Source organism: Nothobranchius furzeri, chromosome 7, assembly GCF_043380555.1.
Source record: "Nothobranchius furzeri strain GRZ-AD chromosome 7, NfurGRZ-RIMD1, whole genome shotgun sequence".
Lineage (NCBI taxonomy): Eukaryota > Metazoa > Chordata > Actinopteri > Cyprinodontiformes > Nothobranchiidae > Nothobranchius > Nothobranchius furzeri.
The window spans coordinates 73,580,501-73,607,392 of NC_091747.1; the positions used below are offsets into that span (position 1 = coordinate 73,580,501).

Consider the following 26,892-nt stretch of genomic DNA (forward strand, 5'->3'; position numbering starts at 1 on the left):
AGTTCAATGCATTATTATTATTATTATTATTATTATTATTATTATTATTATTATTATTATGCCAGCCTTACAATAAGAGGAAGATTGTTCCAGAGTTTAGGAACAATAACTGAAAAGTCAGTGTCTCCTCGGGTCACGAGTCCTAGGGACAAGGCCTAGGCGCCAGGTATCACCCTTTCATAGCCACCGTTAGGTAAACATGGTTGATTTAGGCTGCTACTGCCCTGATTATCTGACTTTGACAGTTTGGTTTGGAACATAAAATATGTTGGTCTGACCTGTTCATGACACAGAAACTGAACCAGCAAACTGTTTTGGAAGGACCTATGAATATCAGAATATTGTTATAGAAGACAAGGGTTCAGCACAGGTGCATCTTTGGTGAAAGAGTTATCGTAATAGGGTATTCTACAGTTTACATCACCGCGCAAGGCTGGTCATTCTCGGATGTAGGAAAATGTGAGGAACAAACTTTTCTTGATCTGCTCCACACGGTTAAAATCTGCTCTTCCACATAAAAACTACCACCGCTTTGCTTTTTCTGTCTTTAGCTTGAACTGTCTCCCTTTCTATCTGTTCCATGTAGTCGCAGATATGGAACTAGGATCGGGACAATATTACCGTAAATCCTCTAATACAGGCCCGGGCCTGTATTTGACTCAAGCTCATCAAGCTCCAGGCCTTTATTGGAAGGAGGACCAGAATTAGAGGCAGGCCTCAATTTCTATTTGAGCAAAATGAACTAATGGTTCGCTGGAGTTTTTGACAATTAAAATTGCGCCCACATTTTCAAAGTTAAACACATTTCTTTTAACAACAGTAGTTTCTGCTTCAGCCCTCTCCCCCCATCTCCTGCGCAGCGGCCGCAAACTCACTGATGCGCCTGCAGCCTCTCGGAGTTCCTGCTGCTCTAAACATTAAAATTATTATTTCATTTTCTGTTCCTCACTTCTGATTACCTTCAATGGTGTCTGTTTGTTGCAACCAGCAGGTACAAAAACAAACTTGTTTTTATTTGACTATTTTTCTGTCCTGCCTGTTTATTATCTTCCTGCATCTCCTCTCAATCCTAAAGAAAAACTGCTACCTGGGTTCATATATGTTCATCTCATGAGTTACCTTTGAACTGCAGTTCTAAAAGATCTACCGACCGCAAGAACAGCGGAGTACTCGCTGCTCGCCGGCCACATCAGTTAGGTGCGTAACCGAGGACAAAACAGGTGATGCGCCCTGATCCACAGCAGCGAAACGCATCAGGCACAAATAAAAGAATAAAAGACAGAAAACATAAAAGGAAATGAGCCGACATGAACGATCGCGTGTTAAATTAGTTTTTGAGGTGGCGACACCTGATTTGATAATGTTACTGTGGCCGTGCTCAGGACGCAGATGTCTGGAGCGTGTCAACAATCAGAGCTTTGCATGCGCAAGCTGGTTAAGGTTAGGATGGGGTGAGGGGAAGGTTAAATTGCAAGAGGGTAAACGTCACAAATTGGTTAAATGTCCGTTTTACGGCGGGTGTCAGTACCGACGCTCTGGCTCAGCGCGTTGCCTCCCGACGCGCAGGAGCTTGTCACCTGCTGACAGCAGGCTGCTGTCTTTTCCGTGGACTGCATCTTGCCGGTCATTATCACGTGACAGCAACTAGTCGATGACAGGCATAAAAAGTCACTATAGAGCGGTGAAGTCGACTAGTGACTAGTTCATACAACCCCTACTGCTCCCCAGAGTGTTCTGCAGCATAATCAGCACGTTCTCTTTGAACTTGATATCAAATTTTCGCCTCCTCTTCGTCTCCGCACGGTTAAAGTTACCCTCGCGGTCTATCACTGGCAAATCAAAAGTGAGACGGATGACACAACCACCCCCGTACTTGCTTGTTACCACATTCCACCCGGCCACAATAAAAAACCGGCCATTATTCACCTCCGACACCGGCCAAAATATGATACCCAGCAGTTAATTAAATATAGGCTAATATTAGAGGATTTACGGTACACTTGTACCAAGTTTGTAACTGTGACTTTTGTAGCATCTAATTCATGTTTTTTAACATGCTATGTTCATTTTGTAACAGGCAACTTTAGTTTTGAAGCATGCAATTCTTATTTGTAACATGAAACTTTTATTTTGTAACTTGCAGAAAAAAATCAATGTACAAGTTTCAAATTACTAGTTTGAAAACGCAAATCTCAGTCTACGGTTACAAAACTCAAGTCTACTAGTATAAAACATTTTGTCCCAATTCTAGCTTGCTTCCAACAGGACTTGTCTACAAAAAAGAATCCAAGACTCATGATTGGCTGGTCAGACAAAGCCTGTCATTGGTTCATTGGGAAGGAAGCTAGAATTGGGACAAAATGTTTTGTACTTGTAGACTGAGATGCGTGTTTTGAGATTTGTGATTGAAACTTGTACATTGATTGTTTTCTGCAAGTTACAAAATGAAAGTTTAATGTTATGTGTTATAAAACAAGAATTACAAGTTACAAAATGGAAGTTACGTGTTACAAAACGAGAATTACATGCTACAACATGAAATTTACAGTTACAAAACATGTTACAGGTTACAAAGCTTGGTACAAGTTACATGTAATATTGTCCCAATCCTAGTTTATGTTTATGTTTATGCATTTACCAGACGCTTTTATCCAAGGCGACTTACAAGTGATAATCGACATGTTGCCCTTGAGGCTAACAACAATAACAACAACAACTTGACATCAGTCATGGAGAGGAGGGAACAAAGGAGTGGACAGTAGAGGGGGGACGGGTGCAGGGAAGGTGCTAGTTAAGAAGATGCTCTCTGAAGAGCAGGGTCTTCAGGAGTTTCTTGAAAATTGAAAAGGAAGCCGCTGTTCTGGTAGTGCTTGGTAGGTCATTCCACATTTGTGGAATGATGCATGAGAAGAGTCTGGATTGTCCTGAGCGTGGTGTAGGCACTGCTAGCCGACGACCCTGTGATGACCGGAGCGGCCGGGCCGAGACGTAAGCCTTTGCAAGAGGATTCAGGTAGATGGGAGCCGTACCATCTCGGATTTTGTATGCTAGTGTTAGCAATTTGAATTTGATGCGTGCTGCTAGCGATAGCCAGTGGAGCTCAATGAACAGAGGGGTGACGTGTGCTCTTTTTGGCTGATTGAAGTTCCATACGCAGACGTTACCTGGCTTTGTAAAAGGGATAAAAAGTCCCCTCCAACATGTGAGCTGGGTATCTAAAGTCCAATTAACACACACCCCAGCACAGAGCGAGTTCCTCACTGTTTGAAAATCTTTGGGAAACGAAAAACAACTTAAGCCAGATGGGAGCAACTCAGACCCATAGGAAACAATAATAAATGCCTGCTTGCTTGTATGACCCTGCATGCCAGGGTGTTTTGCAACATGGCATCACAATCTATCTTCAGCTACTGTACAAAACCCTATCGATGTTGTTGGGGTCAGTAATGTTGTGACCTCCCTGATGTGGTTCATACCATCACGGTGTAAAACGGTAGAGATCTAGACAAACTGTAGCTGTAGCAAAAGATTTAGCTCTGCAGATCGGTTTAGCCACACTATTGTAGCCTCAGCTAGGGATGGGTACCGAATTCGGTACTTTTTAAGGTACAGACCGAATTTCATAGTACCGACTGAGCACCGATTCACGTCATTTCAAACGGTGCCTCGTTTCGGTACCCGTCCATCATAACGAGAACTTGCCAAGACAGCTGCGCATGCGCAAGAGCGTTATGTCGTCGCTCGCTGCGAGCGAGTTGTAAACAGAGCAGCATGGTAGAAAGAACGCATGCTAAAGCTTGGGTCCACTTCACTAAATGTGATGGGTAACTGGGTGATGATGAAACCAGCGACAACGATCTAAGTGAGACATCCTCATCTTAATCTGCTCCGGTAGGTAAATAAAATGTTTAAGATAACGTTAGCTTGATATGTTAGCTTCCGTTTCGCTAATGGTGCATTCGCTTTCTCCTCGGAACTCCAAATTCCCGACTAGAAGAACATGAACGCGCTCTAAATACGAAACCAGTGACAACGATTTAAGTGTGAGGCATCATCGTTTTAATCTGCTCCAGCAGCTAAATAAACTGTTTAAGTTCACGTAGCTTGGTATGTTAGCTTCCATTGCTACCATTGTTATCAGCTAATGGTGCGTTCGTTTTCTCCTCGGAAATTCTAACTTCCCAGTAGGAAAAATCAAATGAAAAAGGACGGCAAAAGGAATGAAGATACACAGTAAATTTAGTTCACAGTAAAGATGTTTGCTTCAGTTTAATTATCAGCTTATAAAACTACAAGGATGATGTTAAAATACAAACAGTTGAATGTTATTTATCGTGATATTTATCAAATATTGTTATATATTGAGAAAAATATATTTAATTATAAAAGAGAATTAAAATAAACACTCAACAGTATCGAAAATTGGTACCGTTAAGTACCAGATCGATTCAAATGTCAAAGGTACCCATCCCTAGCCTCAGCAGGTCTACCATTGGCTCGAACAGCTTTAGGTCCGGCCACTCAAAGCGCTGTTTGTAGAGACGTTGGGCGGGCTTAGCACCAGAGCTGCAACAGAGAAATACGACAAAGATGGCTCCGGCTCAGCAACGGCGCTCGTTTGAAACGGCTTTGGCATCAACTTTGGGCGATTTACACCTGGACTTTTCTTTGAGACATGAGTAGATAGATGAGACTCCTCATGTATTACAGTACAGATTTTTATTTTTACAGTGGCTTACACAAAATTATCTCCCTTTAACCCGGGTTTAGATTCAGGTTTTTGGGACTTAAATTTTAATCAGTTAAAATTATCAGGAGGAAACCTGCACTTTGTGTGTGACCCACATTTTAAATGCACTCTCGCCACGTCATGACTCATGCCATTTGATAAGATGTAATTTAGCAGTGAGCGTTGGGTCGGGAGTGGGGGGGGGGGGGGGGGGGAAGCCAAATGCAGATGTAGGAGTGTGTTTCAGAAAGATAAAGAATGAAGCCTTTAGAAAACAGCGGGCTGGATTAAGCTTCTGCTTTGGCTGTGAAGGGGGGGGGGGGGGGGGGAGCGGACAAGAGAAGGGGGAAGCTACTGTGGGTCGGTGGGAGAGGACGAAGGAAGGTTGGTGAGAGAGAGACAGGTTTGTTTTGTATCGGCAGTAAGATGAAAGCGAGGTGAATGAGGGAAGGATGAAGGAAAAACAGGATTCTCAGAGCCCAGTCAGGCTGGGGAAGGTAAGTGTGTGTGTGTGTGTGTGTGTGTGTGTGTGTGTGTGTGTGTGTGTGTGTGTGTGTGTGCAGCATGTTATATCTCTTTTTTATTATATTTGCATATGTCTGGTCACTTCAACATTGGACATGTTTGCTCTCCATGATGATGGAACGTTGGGTCATTCCTACCCATCGGCTTTAGTGTGGCGTTCAGGTGTTACTGATTTCTGCAGGAACATTTAATGTTTACTCTGTAAATCATATGAAGCCCACATAAAAGACGCTGTTAAAGTTGAAAGACTTGAGGTTCTTCGAGGTTAGAAGATGTAGATGTAATTCAGTGTGATGTTCTCTGAAGGTGTGTGTGTGTGTGTTGTTTGTATGAGCTGTCGCCTCACATCTCCATCATCGTGGCTGTGTGGGAACCTTCCCTCTGCTCCGTGCCTTTTTACATTTGTAGCTAGAATTAAAACCATGTCTATTATCGTTTACTTATGAGGTTATTCGTCTTTCTGGGAAAGCGTTAGATTTCTTATATGGTTTTTATATAATACAAATTCTGAATCAAATGTACTGCTCTCCTTTTGAAGACTGGTTGTTTTATGTAATTTACCTCTCCAGCTCTGTCCACCATTTTTCCTCCCATTCTCCTTCATCTGTGTGTTTTCTGTCGTCCTCAGGCTCACCCAGCTCTCAAAGCCTTCTTGTGCGGCTCTCTGAGCGGCACATGCTCCACGCTCCTCTTCCAGCCTTTGGATCTGGTCAAGACACGACTTCAGACTCTGCAGAACAACGCCAAGCCAGGGTGTGTGTGTGTGATCATATCTTATATGTGTGTGAACATGGACACTTACAAAGTCTGACCACTTTACCTGCATCTCGTCACACACACACACACCATACCAGTACCTGCCTGATTCTGTTTCCGTGACCCACATAGCACCATTAGTCACACCAGCACCATGTCATCTTCTGCCAGGCTGTGCAGTTCCAGCCAGCTCTGAGTTCAGCAGCTCTTATTGTCTAAAGGTGGATTTGATCTTTTGCAGCATCACATTTAGGTTTACCCGTGCACAGCAGATTTCTGCATTGAAGTTTGGTTTTTGCAACAATGTGTCATCTCAACCTGACTTAGGATGCTGCTGCTGACGTGTCTGTGTACGTTTTACAGTTCACCGAAGGTGGGGATGTTTACAGTTTTCATCAGTGTTATCAGGACAGAGAAGTTCTTCAGTCTGTGGAAGGGAGTTTCACCTGTGAGTTACTGACATCATCATTATTCTGGATCTTTGCAACGATCCCTGCTGTTTCTGACCCATTAGTGGTAGTTTGTGTGTAGGTTACATGTAAAATTAGCTCTGATGACGTCGTCAAGGTCACCGTGACCTGCTCTAGGAATTGAATGTCGCTAGGATCTCATGGTGATTTGGGAGAGACGTTTATTATGAAGATTACATTTTCTTTGTTTACAGAAGATGGAGGCACCTTAACCTGAGAGTAGGGATGGGTACCGAATTCGGTACTTTTAAAGGTACCGACCGAATTCCACAGTACCGACTGAGCACAGATTCACGTAATTTGAAACGGTGCCTCGTACCCGTCCTTCCTAACGAGAACTTGCCTAGACAGCTGCGCATGCGCAAGGGCGTTATGTCGTCGGTCGCTGCGAGCGAGTTGTAACAGAGCAGCATGGTAGAAAGAACGCACGCTAAAGCTTGGGTCCACTTCACTAAATGTGATGGGTAACTGGGTGATGATGAAACCAGCGACAACGATCTAAGTGAGACATCCTCATCTTAATCTGCTCCGGTAGGTAAATAAAATGTTTAACATAACGTTAGCTTGATATTTTAGCTTCCGTTCCGCTAATGGTGCGTTCGCTTTCTCCTCGGAACTCCGAATTTCCGACTAGAAGAACACGAACGCGCTCTAAAGTTTGGCTTCACTTTGCTAAATGCGACGGGTGATTGGGTGAAGATGAAACCAGCGACAACGATCTAAGTGTGAGGCATCATCGTTTAAATCTGCTCCAGCAGTTAAATAAACTGTTTAAGATAACGTTAGCTTGAAATTTTAGCTTCCATTGCCACCGTTGTTATCAGCTAATGGTGCGTTCGCTTTCTCCTCGGAAATTCTAACTTCCCAGTAGGAAAAAATCAAATGAAAAAAGACGGCAAAAGGAATGAAGATACACAGTAAATTTAGTTCACAGTAAAGATGTTTGCTTCAGTTTAATTATCAGCTTATAAAACTACAAGGACGATGTTAAAATACAAACAGTTGTATGTTATTTATCGTGATATTTATCAAATATGGTTATATATTGAGAAAAATATATATTTAATTATAAAAGAGAATTAAAAATATTAAACACTCAAAAGTATCGAAAATTGGTACCGTTAAGTATCGGTATCGATTCCTAGGTACCAGGAATTAGTTCCGAATCAATTCAAATGTCAAAGGTACCCATCCCTACCTGTGAGTGACATTTATCTTTATGTTGGCTGTGTCAGATTAAAAAGTTAAAAAGACAAATAAAAAAATAACAATGATAAAGGACTCTTTAGAGGATTAATGGTCCCGTTTCTGCCTCCTCAGTCATTTGTTCGCTGTATCCCCGGGGTGGGGATCTACTTCAGCACCTTCTACTCCCTGAAGCAGCACTACTTCTTGGATCGAGCTCCGAACGCGGGCGAGGCCGTTCTGCTTGGAGCAGGAGCCAGAACTGTGGCTGGAGTCTGCATGCTGCCATTCACCGTTATCAAGGCCCGCTTTGAGGTGCTCAGCTTTGACTCAATCCCAGGCCTCAGCTCACCTCTCCTTGGACTGTACGATTAATGTGTTTTGATTTCAGCTCCATTATCACACTTGACAAAACAAAACATTACTAGAATTATTTAGTTTCTTTCTTCTTTGGAAGCATGCTCTTATTTTATCGTTCAGCTGGACCGGTTCCACCGCTTTGGAAAGCCAAACACGTGTATTTTTGAGAGTCGGTGCTAGAGAAAATGGCAGAACAAGGGCAAAACACACCAGATTTTTATTCTACACATGAAAAAATATACCTCAAAGACTTCTAAGTATTGACTACAACTAGGGCTGCTCGATTATGGCAAAAATAATAATCACGATTATGGTGACTGAAATTGTGATCTCGATTATTTAAGACGATTTTTCAATTTATGTTGATTTTATTTGTTTTTATTCAGTCATAAAATTGCTCAGGGCACAATCAGGACAAAAATAAAAAAGAAACAAGATGATCACTAAAATAACTCCTGATTCCCAGTATAAAAAGACCAATATACTTATAGCTCATAGTTTATGACCCAAGGGCTATAGACCTTGGTTTAACTCATTTAAGTCTAACCAGTACAGACCCAAATACCAATATCTTGCAAATACTGACAGCAAGAATTATACAATGGCATTTATAACAAATAAATGCAAATAAATTGATGTTCACAAAATGTTGCATAACATTTATTGAGTCGTGTCAAGGTGCTGTAGGAGCGTGCACTAGCACCGTGTCCTCAGAGAGATTAGTTATTAGTTATCAGCGTGAGGAACTTATTTCTACATTATTTATAAACTATTTATTTACAAGTCCATCAGTTAATGTAATATTTGTCCCAACCACAGCTGCACCCCCACCCCCCAACCTGGTCTCACAGCAATCGGGGCAAGCTGCACGTGTGTTTAGCGCGCCGCACGCGCACATTTAGCCATTTTTAGTGGCTCAGGAGCCCGCAGGTGCGGTGTGTGTGTCACTCACTCTGGTTACTCCAACATGGAGCCGGCTCTGAGAGCTGTTTCTTTAGCGACTGACGCATCACTACATCATTCCCTTTCCTAATGTCCTAAAGAACGGTCCGGAGCGCAGGCGGATTGTTTAGCTAACCTGCAGGAAATGTCGACAGTTATCCAGAAAGTAGCTAAGGGTTACCAGAGATGTTTCTGAGGTGTTTGCCAGGTACTTTTAAGATTTAAAAAGTCAAGAAGGGGGTCTGAAAAGCTGCTAGAAATAGCGTCAAAGTCGCAAAGTTGGCAACACTGTGGGAGGAGCGCTTCATTTGCAACTCAGGGCTGCGCAAGTGGGAGGAGCAAATAATCTGCTTGTTTTGTATTTATAATCGTTCAAAACTCCGATCGTAATCGTGATTAAAATTAGATTAATTGAGCAGCCCTAACTACAACATACTCTGGTGCAGCATCCAGCCACACTTCACAAACTATTTCTGTTTCTAACATTCCTGATTTAAAAAAAAAAAACACTTATTTGCACAGACTCCCTGTTTGGACTCCTGGGCTCCCGTAGCAGCTGTTGTTTGCCTTTACAACAGTTCTGTTTGCCCATGTCGTCTCCTTGAGACTGTTCAAGTAGAAAGTTCATTTTAATTAGTTGGTGTCTACATTTTTGATAAAATTGGTGACAACATTTCAGTTAGTAATTTTCAGCTAATAAAGCAGTAAAATGTTTCAGCTTTCATTTAGAAACATTCTGCGTTTGCTTGTGTTTCAGAGTGGACGCTACAACTATGCAAGTGTTGCTGGTGCCCTCAGGAGCATGTATGAGACTGAGGGAGTCAAGGCTCTGTTCTCCGGGCTCACCGCCACTCTGCTCCGAGACGCTCCTTTCTCCGGCATCTACGTCATGTTTTATAGTCAGGCTAAGCGAGCGCTGCCACAAGGTAAGAGCAGCATAAATCTGGAGGTTTGTGAATTTCTAAGCATTTTCTGACATCTACTCTGTTTTCTCAGAGGTGACGTCGGCGCCATACGCCCCGCTGGTGAACTTTAGCTGTGGAGTCGTTGCTGGTGTCATGGCGTCGCTGGTCACACAGCCTGCAGATGTGGTCAAGACCCACATTCAAGTCCGCTCATCCCACTGGAGCACAACGGATGCTGTTCACTACATCTACAGGGTGAGTTTATCAGTGGAGGGCTGTAAGGATGAAAGTTCTCCTTTTTATTCATTCTAATGTTAAAACTACATTTTGTGACCACGCCATTTAAAAGCTGTGATCAACAGTGTTTGTGTTTCTGACCCAGCTGAGCTTTCACTCATCTGTGGTGTGGCAGAGTTTATCTGAAACAAGGATTTCAGTGTCCGCACAATGTGAGGGAAGGAAAGGGAAATGTGGATCTGAGGAGATGTATTTAATCAGCGTCTCTTCTATATGTTGCTGTTAAGACAAGAGGGCGATAGTGCCGCCATACTAGACACAGCTGCTTAAACTCATCTCTGGTTGGTTGAACAAGACAGACCATCGTCTTTATGAGACGTCAATTTCACTAAACCTTCCATATAAACTAGGGCTGCACAATATATTGAAAAATTATCGTCATCGGGATAACAGGACGTGCGATAGGCCCATCGCAAAGCACGTCAAAAACGGCGATAAATTTTTGGTTCAAACATTTCCATCCGTGTCATACATCAACTTTTTGTGAACCAGCAGTTTTTTACGCGGAAGTATTATTTGACCAATGAAATGTAGCCCTTCTGATATGCGGCCAATCAGATGGGTCCGTTCACGTAATATGCCCGCCCCCTACGTAGACCCTTACCCCAAAATTCCACTATCTCCGCTCCGCCCAGTGTTGCCAGATGTACGATAATTATCGTATTTGTACCATAATTTTGGGCTCTGTACGATGTACGATCAATAGTTTCAAAAATCCTCAAATGTACGATAATTTCACATTGCATCTAGTAACACCATCTTTTGCTGTGGCTTTCCCAAGTCCATTACATAATTTTAAACTGTTCTGAAGTCAGATTTCACCTCAGTGCTTACAGGTTTATAAATGTCTCCTACAAACTAATGAAAAAGAGAAGTTTGAAAATGATGTGAAAAACGCTGAAATCAAGCCATGTGGCTTTTTAGCCGAGCACAACATTGCAATGAGAAGCACAGACCACTTAGTACAGGTGATTAAAGGCATTCTGCTGCGACAGACAGTGAATCAGATGAGGAGATCGAGATCAGCAACTAGGTGAGACGGCTGCTGTGTCATTTATTGGGTCAGTTTTGTTTTGTCGCGTGCTTTTAACCTATGTAGAAATGAAATAAATAGGACTGCGCAAATGTGCATATTGTGTCAATGCGTGGAGGTCTGAGTGGTGCCGACACACTCTGCACGTTTATAGGCATTATATTACTGGTTTTAAAGATGTTTATTAAACAGGGCAATATAAAACACCTTCTTTGTTATATTATATTGGAGTGAGAAGTCGTTTATAGAACGTTATTATCAAATTTATAATGTACGATAATTTGTACTGAAAAACGATAATTTAAGCCTCTCTGTACGATATTGTGGGATTTTGGATCTGGCAACACTGGCTCCGCCCCCGCTTTCTGCTGCCGCTCGCTTCCCTTGTTCGTCATGCTGGCTCAGATTAACGAACGCACTTTGTGCTGAGGTTTCTGGAATCAGCGCTGCTTTCAAACGTGAACTTGAGTCCGCTCGGTGTCGTTAAGCAGCTGATAATAACCGGGCTGACTCCGACACGTGTCGGTGAACCAACCCACCTACCTCCATGTCGCTAGTGTTCCACCGGGTGGTGATGTTAGCCCCAGGCTCCGGTTAGCTTCCAGCTAAAAGGCTACAGCACTCTCCTCCCAGTGCCACCCTGCTAAAGAGGGTCTGGAAAAGTTCCCCCACACATCAAAGTGATTTTTCATTTATGAGCTTTTATAACCTTGTTAATCAGGATAGTTGATTTGCTGCTGCACATAAACTGTCAGTCAGAAGCTCTGCTAGCCGGTTATTTTAGAGGAGCTAGTTCAATTTGTTAGCTTGTTACCAGAATCATAGTTGCAGTTTCATCATCTGAGCTGCTTTTTAAGATCTAGGTAAACTTGTTCAATTTGGGGTTAAAAACAAACATTTTCATATATTTTACATGTAGTTTTTTGCCAGTTCCTCTTCTGAAAGGTAGACAATTGTTTTTCTCTTTCCCTCAGAAAATCTTAATATTCTCCTAGTTTGGCCCAGCACAGATCACTTCCCAATTACAGCAACAGCCTTATATCATAACCACATAAGTGGAGAAAATGTTCAGTAGCAATGAGAGAATTTGCTGTTGCATTTAAGTGATGTCAACTATTATTTAACATTTAAACTTATTTTCTGATTTTATTTATTCAAAAACCCTGGTAAGGGATGTTTTTCTGTATTTGGAGCATCAGAAAAAGTTTTATGGTGGAGGTGATGTTTTAAAGTCACTGAGAAACTGCATGCATGCAGTTTGTTGTTTTGCTGCTAATACAGTAGCAGGTGCAGCTGCTAATACAGTAGCAGGTGCAGTTGCTAATACAGTAGCAGGTGCAGCTGCTAATACAGTAGCAGGTGCAGCTGCTAATACAGTAGCAGGTGCAGCTGCTAATGCAGTAGCAGGTGCAGCTGCTAATACAGTAGCAGGTGCAGCTGCTAATACAGTAGCAGGTGCAGCTGCTAATACAGTAGCAGGTGCAGCTGCTAATACAGTAGCAGGTGCAGCTGCTAATACAGTAGCAGGTGCAGCTGCTAATGCAGTAGCAGGTGCAGCTGCTAATACAGTAGCAGGTGCAGCTGCTAATACAGTAGCAGGTGCAGCTGCATATTTATGCAATAAAAATGTTATGTTGTAATTGAATTCATGCATTAGTTTTTGTTTGCTTTGAACCCAGAGCAGACGTCACACGCCAGACGACATCAACACTGCATACTTTAGTATTTGTTCATTTATCGCGAGTAATATCGATATCGCAATATTAAACACTGTTATCGAATATCGCAGGTTTTCCTAATATCGTGCAGCCCTACAATAAACCTTTCACAATAAGAGCCCTGAAGAAAGAGCAAATAGCTCATGTGCATACTCAGGCATTAAAAAAAACAACTCATCATTTGAAGCTCATTGCAATAACAGACTACATTCTCTCCTCTTTAAAAAACAGACAAAAGCCATAAAGCTGGTTGCATCACGTCTTCGTCCTGCAGACTGAAACCAGCCTGTTGCGTATTTGTTCATTTAGTAAACTACAGGTGCTGAAGTCCACGTTGGAGTTTGCCAGCTAACATTAAATATGTGACTGCTAAACTGACGAATCCATCTCCCGCATGGACGTAATTTTGGGGGGGGGGGGACAGGGGGGGCATGCCCCCCCCCCCCCCCACACACACACACACACACACACTTTTTCCAAAGTCAAGTTTTGACCCCTGCACTTTTTACCATCCAAAAACAATAGTACACTATATTAAATTGACACTGGTTGAGCTCTAGGACCAAGCAGAAAACAACCGTGTGTGTTTAAGCCTGTTTCCCATCAGAACATACTGTAAAGATACCCTCCCCCCGTGCCCCCCCCCCCCCCACCCCCCTTCTAAAGTGAAAATTACGTCCATGATCTCCCGTAATCACGATAAGCACGCCTTAGGCAGCTGTAAAACCCAGGGATGGCGCTGACTCTGCTGTTGCATCCTTTTTCACTTTGTATAAAAATCTCACGAACATTTTCAGCACATTTTACAAGAGCTGTAATCCATTTCTTTGTGACACAAAATAGTGTAAAAATAGTTGTAAAGCTTTTTCATGAAGGTTTTCTGTGCAGTGCGTCTCAGCCACGTTGTTCGTTCACATCACACTGAACGTTGTGGTTGTGCCCTCTTCCCTCAGGAGTATGGCATGGGCGGGTTTTTCCGTGGAGCTGTTCCCAGGTCTCTGCGACGCACTCTGATGGCTGCCATGGCTTGGACCGTGTATGAACAGCTGATGGCTCGAATGGGTCTCAAATCCTGATGAACCGTGAAGGGATTGTAACATATTCACCGAACACCAGAAGACGAGAGCTGACGAGACTAAACAGTGTGCACTACCAAGGCTCCGAACGGAGGAGAGGATCCAGGTGGACTGGAAGAGAGGAAGTGTGTGCGTGTTTTTATTTAAAATTTAAAAACTAGTGTCTGTAATGTCACACCCGACTCTGCTGCTTGTCCTGGAGCGTCTTGTCTGTCCCTCCCGTGAGGTGAACGTCTCCCTCTTGTGTTTCTGCTCAAACTGAAGGATGGAGAACTCTCGTATCATCAGGTCCAGTGGGTTCTTCTGGCTCCTGTTTGTCAGACAAAGCTCTCAGCTAACCGATGTAGCACTGAAGAGAGTCACTCCGCCTGCTGCAATATTTATAAAACGATAAGACACAAGGGAGGCACGTTTCTGATCTTTCTTAAAAAGAGGAGCATTCATTCGTGTTCCAGACAATCAGAAACGCATGGACCGCTGCATGATGGGAAGAAAGCTCAAGCCAACTCCAGTAAGCACAATCAAGCCTCTTGATTCCAAACTTGGTGAAGCGTGTTGGCCTCAGCAGGATGGAACTGGATGCACTTCAGCAGAAAAAGTCACATTTGCAGCTAAAACGTCTCTCCTCTGTTCACGGGACACATGTTAGCACGTTGGCTTTAACATTGACTTGACTTGTTCTGCAGCCTTTAGTTGACTCGTAGTTCAGTCCAAGTTCAAGCTCGAACAGTGACACGATTTTATGAATCATTCGATTCGTTCTGTATGTTTACAGTTTTCACATCAGCCAACAGATCTCCGTATCAAAGATAAGCCGAGTAAACACAGAATCGTTGTTTACTAAGGGTATGTGCTATCCAGCCTGTTAATAATCTCAGAACTGTTCTTGTAGATAATGTTAGTATTTTTAATTCCATTCTGCAGTTTTGTTTACCTGTTTTCCCGCTACGTTTCGTTTGCGGCTGCAGACTTCCTCAGGCTGACGCTGATGGTGGCGTCACTTCCTTCTCCGTTTACCCGTGGGCAGCAGAGGACGTTGTCGCCCTCTGCTGCCCGCTCTCCAACGATGCAGTCCCATGCGCGGTCCAACGTGTAAACTCCATCGTCTCTGTTCATGGTCCCACATCCACGTCTCCTTATCTCGATTGCCTCTTTTATCCATCTTTTGTATTTTTGTTGTTCAGTGTTTTTTCTTGTGCAGTGATCTGTTACGGCTGACGTCTTTATTGTGCTTTCTGCTTCTTCTTTTGCTGCTCTAGTGTGTTTTCGACTTGTTTCTTTCTCACACTCGTTTCTATGTTCTATTGTTTGTGTGTTGAGTTGGCGTCCGGTTTCTCCTACGTATGTTTTATTGCAGAGTTTGCTTGGGATTTCGTAAATGACTCCACATTTAAGTCCAGCTGATGGAGTCGTTTATGAAATCCCATGCAAACTCTGCAATAAAACATACGTAGGGGAAACCGGACGCCAACTCAACACACGAACAATAGAACATAGAAAAGAGTGCGAGAAAGAGGCAAGTCGAAAACACACAAGAGCAGCAAAAGAAGAAGCAGAAAGCACAATAAAGACGTCAGCCGTAACAGATCACTGCACAAGAGAAAACACCGAACAACAAAAATACAAAAGATGGATAAAAGAAGCCATAGAGATAAGGAGACGTGGATGTGGGACCATGAACAGGGACGATGGAGTTTACACGTTGGACCGCACATGGGACTGCATCGTCAGAGAGGGGAGAGCGGGCAGCAGAGGGCGACAACGTCCTCTGCTGCCTGCGGATAAACGGAGAAGGAAGTGACGCCACCATCAGCATCAGCCTGAGGAAGTTAGCAGCCGCAAACGAAACGTAGCGGGAAAACAGGTAAACAAAACTGCTCTGTGTTTTAAAAAAGAACTACAGCATGGAATTAGAAATACGACACAGCAAGAACACACCTAAGATGTTAGTATTTTACTAAAATAGAAACACGAACTAAAATAATCGTCCGTGGAGGATTTTAAAAGGTGTAAAGTATGATCTCCATCAGGCAGGTTTGTGTTTCATACACAGGATTAACAAACAGGGTCACATTACCTCAGCAGCTGGAATGTGAGGAACTTTTATTTGTAAACATAATTTTGTGTTTACAAATAATAATAAAACAACAGGTTGTTTATAGTGTTTGTGCTAAAAGAAACCTTTTCTGTTGTGAACTTAAAATCTTCCAGGTTAATTTATCTGTATTGTAAAGAGTTGAGATATGAAATAATTGTGCTAAAGTGTGTAAAGTTTGTAAGAAGTATTAGTGCTGTGTAGTAAATAGTACAACTGAATTATCGGCTGCAACAGAAGGATAAACTATTATGGCGTTTGCAGAGATGATCTGTGTTTAGTGGGTTAGGGTTAGCCGATAGATGTAACATAATGTGTGCTGTCATGATTGTTGTTAAAGCACATCCTCTGTTGTCATCTATGTTTTAACAGTGCCTCCATTTTTTTCTTTTCGGTCAATGAATTTTTCTTTCTAAAGTTGGTTTTGCTTTTCGCACATCAATGTGAAAATATTCAAATGTAAAAAAAAAAAAGTATTTTCCCTAGCAGATTTTATTCCTACATGACCTGTTTTTAACTTAACAAACTAGCGTTAGAACAGTGAAACCAAACACGTTGATTCAAACCAACCCCAGTTTAAGGTGTGAAAAGTTTTCAATCAGAAAAATTTGTGAGAATTTATTTTTTTTAATGTCAGAAAATGTAAAAATACTGATGACATTTTATTTCCTGCTATAAATGCCAAGAGAATCATTGACATGATGGGGCTCCTTTGGCTGACGCTTCATAATTCTTCCAACACAACCATGAAATGTAAAATGTTTAAAGGTGTGGTTCACTTGTTCAATCAGTACAATTGCAGTGGTTTATAGGAGGAAAACCTTTGTCTCGCGGCTCTGATTCTGCATGTGGGTTAGAAAATTAAACGCTAACATGACAATTTGAAGTGGAGGTTTGAGCAAAGGCCGAAGAAGGTGAAGATCTCTGGGATGTAAACCGTCATGTCTGTGGAAGGGCATCCACCAAAGATGTATGTCTATGAGACAGCACAGCATACCGGATGTTAGCGGTTAGCATGCTTGAGCCATGTCGGTTAGGGTGAATACCACCTCGCCTGAAAAAGGAGAAACAGTTCCAAAACAGGTTAAAATTATCGATGAAGCCAAAACTGTGGGACCTGCAAGCAGACTGAAGCCAGGAGTGGAGAGAGAGCAGACGGCTAAAACGTCCATGTCCATGAGAAACTGTGGGGATCGGGCCAGAGATGGAAACAGACATCCCACTGCTCTTCAGAATGTCAAAGAGATGGTTAAAATGCTGTTGAGTGATGACAGACTCCCGGCGTGTAACATCGTTTGATCCCACATGAATGATCACTCTTTTAACTGAAGCTGGGATGGAGCACAGCGGACCAGGAAGTTTATCCAGGAGAGCAGGTATGGTGGCTGATGGAAAACATCTCGTATTGACGTTGAAAAAGCGGATATTCCTGATTTTTGAATCACCTACCAGCAAAGTGGTAGATGAAAACAGTGGACGGGTGTAGAGGGCTCCTGATTTGTGTTACCGTGGAGTTGTGGAGGATTCTGGGTTTGGGTTCCTGTGGTGTCGGGGAACTGGAGGGTTTGCCGTGGAGGAGCTCACCTCCTGAGCCAGGGCAGGTGGTGCAGCAAAGTGTTGACGCACGGCATCCTTTAGTATTTTGCGTCGGGCATCAGAGGTTGTGGTCTGGGGGGAAGAGACTGCTGAGGTTGCTTCTTCCGGACTACAGGCTCCTGCTGGATGGGATCAGATGGTTGGGAGGGAAGAGGAGGCCTGGAGGAATCAGCTGGTTGTTCCTCAGCAAGTGGAGAGAAGCGGTTTGAAAGACTGAGGTCAGGTGGGGGGTTGGGATCAACCACAGGGGCTCTCCTACGGCCACGTACCACAACCTCTGACCAAGATGAAAATTGGTCAGAGGTAGAGCTGGAAGTCGGATTTTGTGGTGCAGAGGGATCCCAAGCAATGGTGTCTTGGAGCAGAGAGTTTTGCATGGATGTTTTATCTTCAAACTGACTGACAACGGTCTCAGACAGTACAGGAATACGAGATCTAAAACTATCCAGCACCATGTCCTTATTTTACAGTTCAGCAGAGAGTCTTCGTATATCCTCTTTAAGGTTTTCAATTCTTTTATTTGCTTTACAAAGCATAAAGGCATCATTGTGGGGCAGAAGGAGCGGGAGGACAGACATTCAAGATAGCTTTAAGGTAGCTTACACTTTAGCTGAGCTGCCTCTGTCGGATCCGAAAGATTTGTATTCCAAATAAAGGTCCAAGAAGTCAAATAATCCAAAAAATAAACAAAGGTCCAACAGCGTTTCAACAAAATCACAGAATCCAGAGATCGGTGACAGGAAAAAACAGGTTTTAAGAGGAATTAGAGCACAAAAAGTAGGAGCTGAAGTAAACACATCTGCCACGTCTCAAGGTCCAGATGACCCACCCACAGGCGACCAGCATGACTACAGCCTCGCATGGAACCAAGCGGCCGCACGGGCCACACACCCTGGAGCCCCTTCTTAGCTTTTTTGGGTTAGTTAATTTAGCTGGTAGCTACATTGGTTCATTGTTCCAACCCTGTTCCAACCGTAACAGCCCCACCCTCAGTTCCACCACTTTTCCCATTTTTGGATTGTCTGGGCATGATGAGACGCGGGACACGGTCAAAATGGCAGTGGTGGGAACCTCAAATCAAAACCATACTAATCGAGCCAATGGGCATTATTTGTCCGTGTATACATGTCGATTGTACCAACCCAGTTTACATTGCTGTCAAACAATTCTGCCTGCTTCTCCTTAGATCTCTGAGTTTTTTGCCTGCCACACGTTTTTAACCTTGCCTGACCTTTTTGACTCTCTCTTTCACAGACTTACTCTTGGCCACAGACTGTAAATGTGTGTCTGCTGCATTTCTAGTTATAACCTGCTTGATCTTCTTTCGATCATTAACTCATTCACTGCCATTGACGACTAAAGTCGTCATTTGCATTTTTTTACAGTTTGAGCATCGGAACGAGCCCCCGCGCTGAGACAACAAGCATCTCAGCCCTGAAGCTGATCTTCATCCGCATACGTCACAGATCACATGATCAGGAAGCAACACATCCGTGTGTTTGGAGATCGTTTTGGGCCGTTCCTGTAAAAAAAAGTGAGGCGCGAACCGGAAAAGCGTCTGCCGATCACAATTCGACAACGGATTATGAAAGAATGGATAACGCTCGAAACACGCGGCTTCTTCCTGATGTAAGAGGTGAGTCTCCTCTTTGTTTTGGTTGTTTTGGCATCGACATCATGCTAGCGTGCAACGTTCTGTGACTCTTAAAAAAACAGTAAAAATGGTGAGAAACGCTGGCAGCGAAGGCCGTTAGTGATCAGGAAACGGCTGGCAGTGAATGAGTTAAGAGGTGGAAGTGTTACTAACGTAAGAGTAGAGGGGTCATATGACAGTCAGCGTTTTTCCCAAGGATGCTTTGACATGTGAGGGGGAATCCAGGATCAAACCACCAACCTCCTGATCATCTGTCCCCCGAGCTTCAGCTGCCATTTGTAAGAAAAAGGTAAAAAAAAAATTCGAAAGTTATTTTAAAAGTTTCGCCAATGCTACTCTTAGGTTTACAGCAGTCATTAAATAAAACATAAAACATAAAAAAGAAAAAAATAATTGCTTGAAATAAAGGAGAAAATGTAATGTTGTGTTTGGCCATTGCATAATTTGAGTAATAAATGAGATTAGGTCTGGCGTGAATCATAACTGAACCTTCTGCTCACACTAGCCATTAGCTTATCAATCCTGTATAGAAAAATTCAGGTAACTCAGAATGAATAAAAACAAAATGTCTGGAGTGTTACATCTCAATGCTATATGTTAACCCTCTGGAGGCAGGCGTTGCAGATTTGCAACAGTTAAAACCTACCTACCTGGTTACTCCACAAACGTATTTCATGAGCATTTTTTAACTCAGAAGTACCCCTGAAGGGCTTTGTTGTTTGTCCTTTCATCAAAACTTACTTCGAGCATGAGAGGGTTAACCAGCATCTGGTTTATTTACCTTAAATACAGTAAAATAAAGTGGGTTTTTTTTGCACAGATCATTGCTCTGCTTAACAATTAACTAAAAAACCAATAAGAATAAGAAAATATTGTAAATTTGATTTGTCACATTTCCCATTTTTAGATTGGACTAATTATATGGACAACATTTATCTTTGGTGTTTCACAACTTATGACTGCAACTCAAAGTATTATTTGTATGTTACATAACAGGTAATATTACTAACATTGAAAATCATAAGAGTAAAAATGTCTGTTTGTTTCAACCGATTTCTTTTCCTCTCTGATCACCGGTCTCATTCAGGCACAGATGAAGTGGAGTTTCTCCAGACAGTCCCGGCTCTCCCATGCTCCATCTTTGGTTAAAGCTCCACAGCGTCTCATCATTGGACACAGTTGATCTCCTCCTTGAGACCAGGCCTGGTACATCAGAGGGTCACCGTTCACCCACAGCCAGCTGTCTTCAAGGTAACGCAGACCGATCCACACCCGCTCAGTGACACTCGTCTGACTGATCTCCTTTGTTGCCAGAATATTCTCGGTCTCAGAGAGCAGGCTGGTGAAGTTAGAGTGTTTTTCACTGCAGTGCTCCAGAGCCTCCTCCCAGGTCTTCTCCTCCTGCACCAGAGTCAGGTTAAAACAGAAGAAATCATTTTTATGACCACCGTCGTCCCATTCCCATCCATCGTTTTTCCAACGGACATTATCTTTCAGGTGTGGTGGTGAAGTACCACCGCTGTATGATAAATCCAGATTGTTGTCATAGGTGACATTTTCTCCATCTGACCATTTCCACATTTGGAAGTTTGCGTCCCAGTATGCACCGATCCATCCTCTCTTGCTCTCATCCACAGACAATCTGAACAGCTTTTCTTCCGATTCACTGGTGAGACATGAAAGGTCAACGTGAAAGTTTTGGCAGTATGCTCGAGCTTCAGCCCAAGAAAGGTCGTTTTGGATAAAGACGTGTTTAGCAGACAAACAGCAGGCACCTGCAACGATGATCACTCTGAAGACGATCTTCTCCATCCTGCTTCCGTCTGTGTTCAGCTCCTCTAAGTCTGGGGCTTTATTCTCTTCCTTTCAGAGATGAGGACAGCACATTTTCATACGTTTAGACAAGATCACTGACGACTTAAACAAAGTAGGACGATGTGTTTTTAAAACAAATCTTTCCCAGCCAAATATTCAAAGTGTGTTAAAAGCTGGGTTTGACATGTGGTAGAAGAAAAATTCAACAAAATGCTCATAAAAACTGCAGTTTATCTAGTTAGGCTTTTAGTGTTCCCTGAGATCTGCCCAGAAACTCTGGCATGCTGCAATCCACACCTGTCAACAAAAATGTCAGGTAATGCTTTCTCTTTCTCTTATATTAAGTAATTAATGTCCGTTCATAATTATGTTCTCATGTGTCTGGTTTGGGAGTTACCGTTAGTCTTGACATAGTGGAAGTGAAAGTCCCACTAGTTGTCACACTGGAGTGTTTGAAATGTGTTCTCTGCATTTGACCCACCCCCGTGGAGCGGTGAGCTGCAGACACAGCCATGCCCAGGAACCATTTGGGGATTTAAACCAAACCAGTCTGTGATGATCAAATGCATTACTAGTTTGAGTAGTTCTCAATTATTTTGATTGTTTTTGTCAGGGCTCCTAACTACCTTATTTGGTTAGTAGGAAAATTGAAAGGCATGCTTAAAAGAGCCCAGGGCGGTAATGGCTAATTTGATTAATGACTTTCTGTTATTTGGATTAATGTTCATTATCTGTGGTTCCTGTGATTTGCAACCTTCAAGGTTGAGAAAGTTTATTGCATAAATGTTAAATCCTCTCAGGCTCGAAATAAGTTTTGATAAAAGGACGAACAACTAAGGCCCTGTCCACACGTAGCCGGGGATCTGCCAAAACGTAGATATTTTTCTACGTTTTGGCCTGTCATCCACACGAAAACAGAGTTTTTTCACACGAAAACAGAGTTTTTTAAAAACTCCGGCCAAAGTGAAGATCTGCGTTTTCTCCGTTTTGGGTGTCTGCGTGTGGACAGACAAAACCGGAGTTTTAAGGTCCGCAACGTCACTTTCCGCGACAAAAAAATGCTGACATCACGTGTGCGACCTGTGTTTACACTAGCCGACAGCATGGATGCCCTCAGAGCTGCGCTCGCTTTATCAATTGTCCAAGCGCTTTTTGCTTGTTTGTTTTTGCAAGCGGAATTACTGCTCCTTGCGGAAGACCACAGACGAAGGACGAGGTTAAGAACGGGGGAAGTACTGCCGCCTACAGGTCTGGCATGTCCTTAACAACGTATTTATCCGGGTACATGTGGACAGATTTTTTTTTAAACGAGGTGGTGTGGATGCAAGTTTTTGGAGGGGCGGATATTCGGTTTTAAAAAAAAACCGGCTACGTGTGGACTAGGCCTCAGTCCTTCAGGGGTACTTCTGAGTTAAAAAATGCTCATGAAATACGTATGTGGAGTAACCAGGTAGGTAGGTTTTAACTGTTGCAAATCTGCAACGCCTACCTCCAGAGGGTTAAGAGGAGTTCTTTCTAGCTAGTGTTACTGGTCCTCTTAGAGGTAGATGAGACATGGATGGTATCCTGGACAACCGTAAATCGTGTCTTTGTTAGAAAACATCTGGAAGGGGGGAGGGCAGGATCAGGAGGGTATTTAGTCTGTTATCATTTCTCTCTCTCAGGACACACGCTCCTGATATGCTTTTGGAAAGATGACCTATGAGGCAATATCCCTTTCTTTCTTGTTCTTTTGCAACCATCCAGCTTTGAGCTCCAGGCTTCAGGAGAGAAACACCGCAATGTCAGCACATCATTAATTTCCCAGCTGCACCTCAATATGTGGTCAACTTCCCACCAGTTAATTACCAGTTGTTCCCTCAGTCCAGCTGCCAGACCCTTCTGTTGCTCATCTGTTTCATGTTAACTTTCTGCACGAGTCTTTTTTTAAAGATTCAAGTCTTTTGAGTCCATTCATGTTCCCTGCGTCTTTGATCCAACCTTGGATAGGTGCACAGGTGTTTAAATATAAGCAAACAAACAAGCTCAGTAGTTAGGGAGTTGTTCTCATCAGGATTTATAAGGAATTCTTGTTCTTACCCTACGTTCTGTTGGAAAGAAGAACAAATCCTTTATATAGCGGGCATTTACCGCTTTCTCCTCCACATCAAGAGAGACCAATTGAGGTGGCTCGGGCATCTGGTCAGGATGCCTCCTGGACGCCTCCCTGGTGAGGTTTTCTGGGCTCGTCCAACCAGGAGGAGACCTAAAGGTAGACCCAGGACACTTTGGAGGGACTACGTCTCTCACCTGGCCAGGGAACTCCTTGGGATTCCCCTGGAAGAGCTGGCCCAAGTGGCTGGGGAGAGGGAAGTCTGGGCCTTAAGCTTGGTTTATGCTTGACGCATTCACTTTCCGCGCGGTGATGCGGCTCGCGGCTGGAACGCGCTTCACAACTCGCAGCGTTTATGGTTCATGCGGCTTGTCTCTGCGGTGAGCCAATATTCTCCCAAACTGTAGGGGGCAGCATGGAGCTCTACGGCATGCATCCAACACTACACCATAGTAGATGTAGAAATTACTGTTTACAACATGGCATTTCAGCATTTTTAACAGCGTCCTCGTCTTTTCCGACAGCGCGAGCTATTTCTCTCCAAGAATGATTAACAACAAGTTGATCACGGTGATCTCTGAGAGCTGAATCATACAAATGTCTGTATTTACGAACCTCTGCCATACTAGTTCTAGCCGGTCCACCATGTTTTTTCGCGTCCGACCGTCCGCGTGGTTATAAATTTTCCTAGGTGCGCGTTGCGGAAATTTTGGGCAGTGCGGAGACGCGGTGGAGGGGCGTGGTTGTTAAAATGACGTAATTTTGCCGCGCGGACCTCGCGGACGCGTCAAGCATAAACCAACCTTTAGGCTACTGCCCCCGCGACCCGACTCCGAATAAGCGGAAGAAAATGGATGGATGGATGGATGGATGGATGGATGAACACAGCTTTCTGTTAATTAAGTTGAATGAATAAAAATTCTCATTTCATGTTTAAAATTTTTATTAATTAAGAGTCAGATGTTTTTTCCAGATTAAGACAAGTCCAGTCACGCTGTAGTGGTGTCACTTCCCTGACTCCCATAAAACTCTGAATGACTAAAACAACAAATCTTGAATGAAAAATAAACGTTTGTTTTTAAGTAGATCGCTGAACCACTGCTTTATTGAACGCCACAAAAACTAAGCAAAAAAAAAAAAGATCAGTGGCAACAACAAAGAAAGATAATTAAATGTGTTTTAAAGCCCCAAAAGAATGTTTTCTATCTGAAAAGAATGAAACAAGTGTTTTTGAAAACAGACTTACAAGTGGAGAAAAGACAAAAAGGTATTAGATTTACAAATCCAATTACTTCCAAAAGTTACATTTGATTAACACACAAGTTTCACACACTGATAAAATCCACACGTTCTGTTACTTTAGAGTCAGGAAGCTTCTTGAGGAGGTGAAGGATAGATGGAGGTTTATGTTTACATTCTGGATGAGTCTCAGGCACAGATGAAGTGGAGTTTCTCCTGACAGTACAGACTCTCCCACACTCCATCTTTGGTTAAAGCTCCACAGCGTCTCATCGTTGGACACAGCTGGTCTCCTCCTTGGGACCAGGCCTGGTACACCAGAGGGTCACTGATCCACACCCGCTCTTTGACACTCTGCTGATTGAGCTCCTCTGTGGCCAGAATGTTCTCGGTCTCAGAGAGCAGGCTGGTGAAGTTGAAGCGATTCTTGCTGCAGTGCTCCAGAGCCTTCTCCCAGGTCTTCTTCTCCTGGACCAGAGTAAAGTTCAAACAGAAAAATCTACGAAGATCAGTACCATTTTTCCATTCCCATTGACTTCTGGTCCAACGGACATTTTCAATACTGTGTGGTCGAGTAGAAGAACCTTCTATATCTGGTAAGTCCAGATTGTTAACATAGGTGACATTGTCTCCATCTGACCATTTCCACCTTCTGATTTCTTGATCCCAGTAGAGACTGATCCATCCTCCAATGCCTTCTTCACCCACCATGCCTCTGAACACCTGCTCCTCCAGCTGACTGGTGAGAGGTGAAAGGTTGGTGTGTTTGGCTTTGCAGTATGCTCGACAGGGGCGGATTTATGACTGAAGAAGATCCGGGGCTTAACACACACACACACGCACGCGCGCACACACGCGCGCGCACACACACGTGACACGCACTAGTCAACATCATATATATTTGGCTTGTACCACATAATTTTTAATCTAAAGCTACATATTAAGCATATTCAGGGCAGAGTATTGTTCCTGTTAGTGTTTAGTGTGAGATGATAGTAAATATTCCCTTTCTTTCTCCAACAACGTTACCTGATAGTAAGCTAACTTTAGGCAAACCAGCAGCACAACAAATATTTTCAAATAAGACCCACAAACCTGAGTCAACACCACTTTCATCAAAGCTGGGGTTCTGTCGTTGTACTTTTGGTCTAAAAAATGTCCTTATGTCCATCTTCACTCATGCGTTTCAGGCAGAGACTGTAGAAGAAGCCTGCTGCTGAAGGGCTTCTTCAGTGGTGGAGGCTCAGGCAGGCTGTATACAAACTACTGCCAGCTGCTCCCTCTCTGTTGGACTTTGGTACTGCATGTTACTTCCGCGATTTAGATCCGGGGCTTTTCATAAAACATCCGGGGCTTCAGCCCAAGTAGCCGGGCCTAACTCCGCCCCTGATGCTCGAGCATCAGCCCAAGAAAGGCTGTATTCTTGGATAAAGACGTGTTTAGCAGACAAACAGCATACACCTGTTATGATGATCACTCTGAAGATGACCTTCTCCATCCTGCTTCAGTGTGAGTTCAGTGTTCAGCTTGGAGTCTGGGACTTTATTTTCTTCCTCTCACACAGAGATGATGGAGGAAACATTTGCATTCATACAAACAAGATCCGTGGTTACTTCAGAAAAGTCAAATATAATTTGCTCAAAAACAAATCTCTTTGAAAAGAGAGTATTGTGAAAGACAAAGCATTGAAACCAATAAAAATAAAGTATTAACTACACAAGGGGTCCCATAAGAGTGGCAAACGTCCACCTCAAATCAACACCTAAACTTAACTACAGAAACAAATTAAATTAATGTAGAAACAAAACTCAAGGGACATTCAGTTCAATTCAATTCAATTCAAAGATACTTTATTAATCCCAGAGGGAAATTAGAGACCTACTGTAAACTTGAACCAAACCAGAAATGTTGTTAGCAACCCTGTTTCCTCTCAAGCACACAAGAAAGATTAATAACTGGTCAGAAGCTGCACAAAACACCACAACAATGAAATCACCTCATACAAAAGAAACATCTGTCAATGAATCTGGTTTGATGTTTTGATATTTCTGCTGTCACGGATAAAAGACTCATCTGGAGATAAAAGTCTCATTTGGTGAAGCCTAGTGGAACTGGTTTTATCCAAGTTAACCTCTGGGTGCTTGGGTGAAACAGTTCTTAAGAGAGTGAAAAGCCTGGTCTGCTTCCTGGAAGCATGAAAAGGGCTTCTTGATGGAGGTTAGCTGTGTGAGAGGTGCGGCGATCTGGCTGTAGTTTCTAATAAAATGGCGGTAAAAGTTAGCGAAGCCTAGAAATCATTGTAGTTGCTTACGTGTTGAGGGGGTTGGCCATGTCTGAACGGCATCTACCTTGTCAGGGGCCGTCCTCAGCTGACTACTCTCTAGAACAAACCCTAAAAACTTGAC

At 43.1% G+C, this 26,892-nt stretch overlaps 2 protein-coding genes across 8 annotated transcripts in view; one reads left to right on the top strand and one right to left on the bottom strand.

Annotated features, from left to right (window-relative positions):
• Positions 1-19,505, top strand: part of LOC107382263 (mitochondrial glycine transporter B) — a 21,168-nt gene extending 1,663 nt beyond the window's left edge. The window contains exons 1-8 of one of the 7 annotated variants that reach the window (XR_011521248.1): positions 5,074-5,226; positions 5,883-6,007; positions 6,374-6,458; positions 7,801-7,980; positions 9,725-9,893; positions 9,964-10,127; positions 13,874-14,125; positions 19,073-19,201. Coding sequence is in view for 5 of the 7 variants with exons in the window: in XM_070553713.1 (XP_070409814.1) it covers positions 5,182-5,226; positions 5,883-6,007; positions 6,374-6,458; positions 7,801-7,980; positions 9,725-9,893; positions 9,964-10,127; positions 19,050-19,388 (1,107 nt within the window). In the remaining 2 variants the exon portion in view is untranslated. Of the gene's footprint in view, positions 1-5,067; positions 5,227-5,882; positions 6,008-6,373; positions 6,459-7,800; positions 7,981-9,724; positions 9,894-9,963; positions 10,128-13,873; positions 15,423-19,049 lie in introns of those variants that run through there. The other 6 variants (XR_011521249.1, XM_070553713.1, XM_070553715.1 and 3 more) reach the window with 6 other exon arrangements.
• Positions 19,506-20,424: 919 nt separating this feature from the next.
• Positions 20,425-21,670, bottom strand: LOC107382262 (C-type mannose receptor 2-like). Its single transcript, XM_015954341.3, has 2 exons — positions 21,638-21,670; positions 20,425-21,204 (listed from the first exon to the last, which is right to left on the bottom strand). The coding sequence occupies exons 1-2, from the start codon at positions 21,668-21,670 to the stop codon at positions 20,425-20,427; spliced, it is 813 nt and encodes a 270-aa protein (XP_015809827.3).
• Positions 21,671-26,892: the final 5,222 nt, after the last annotated feature.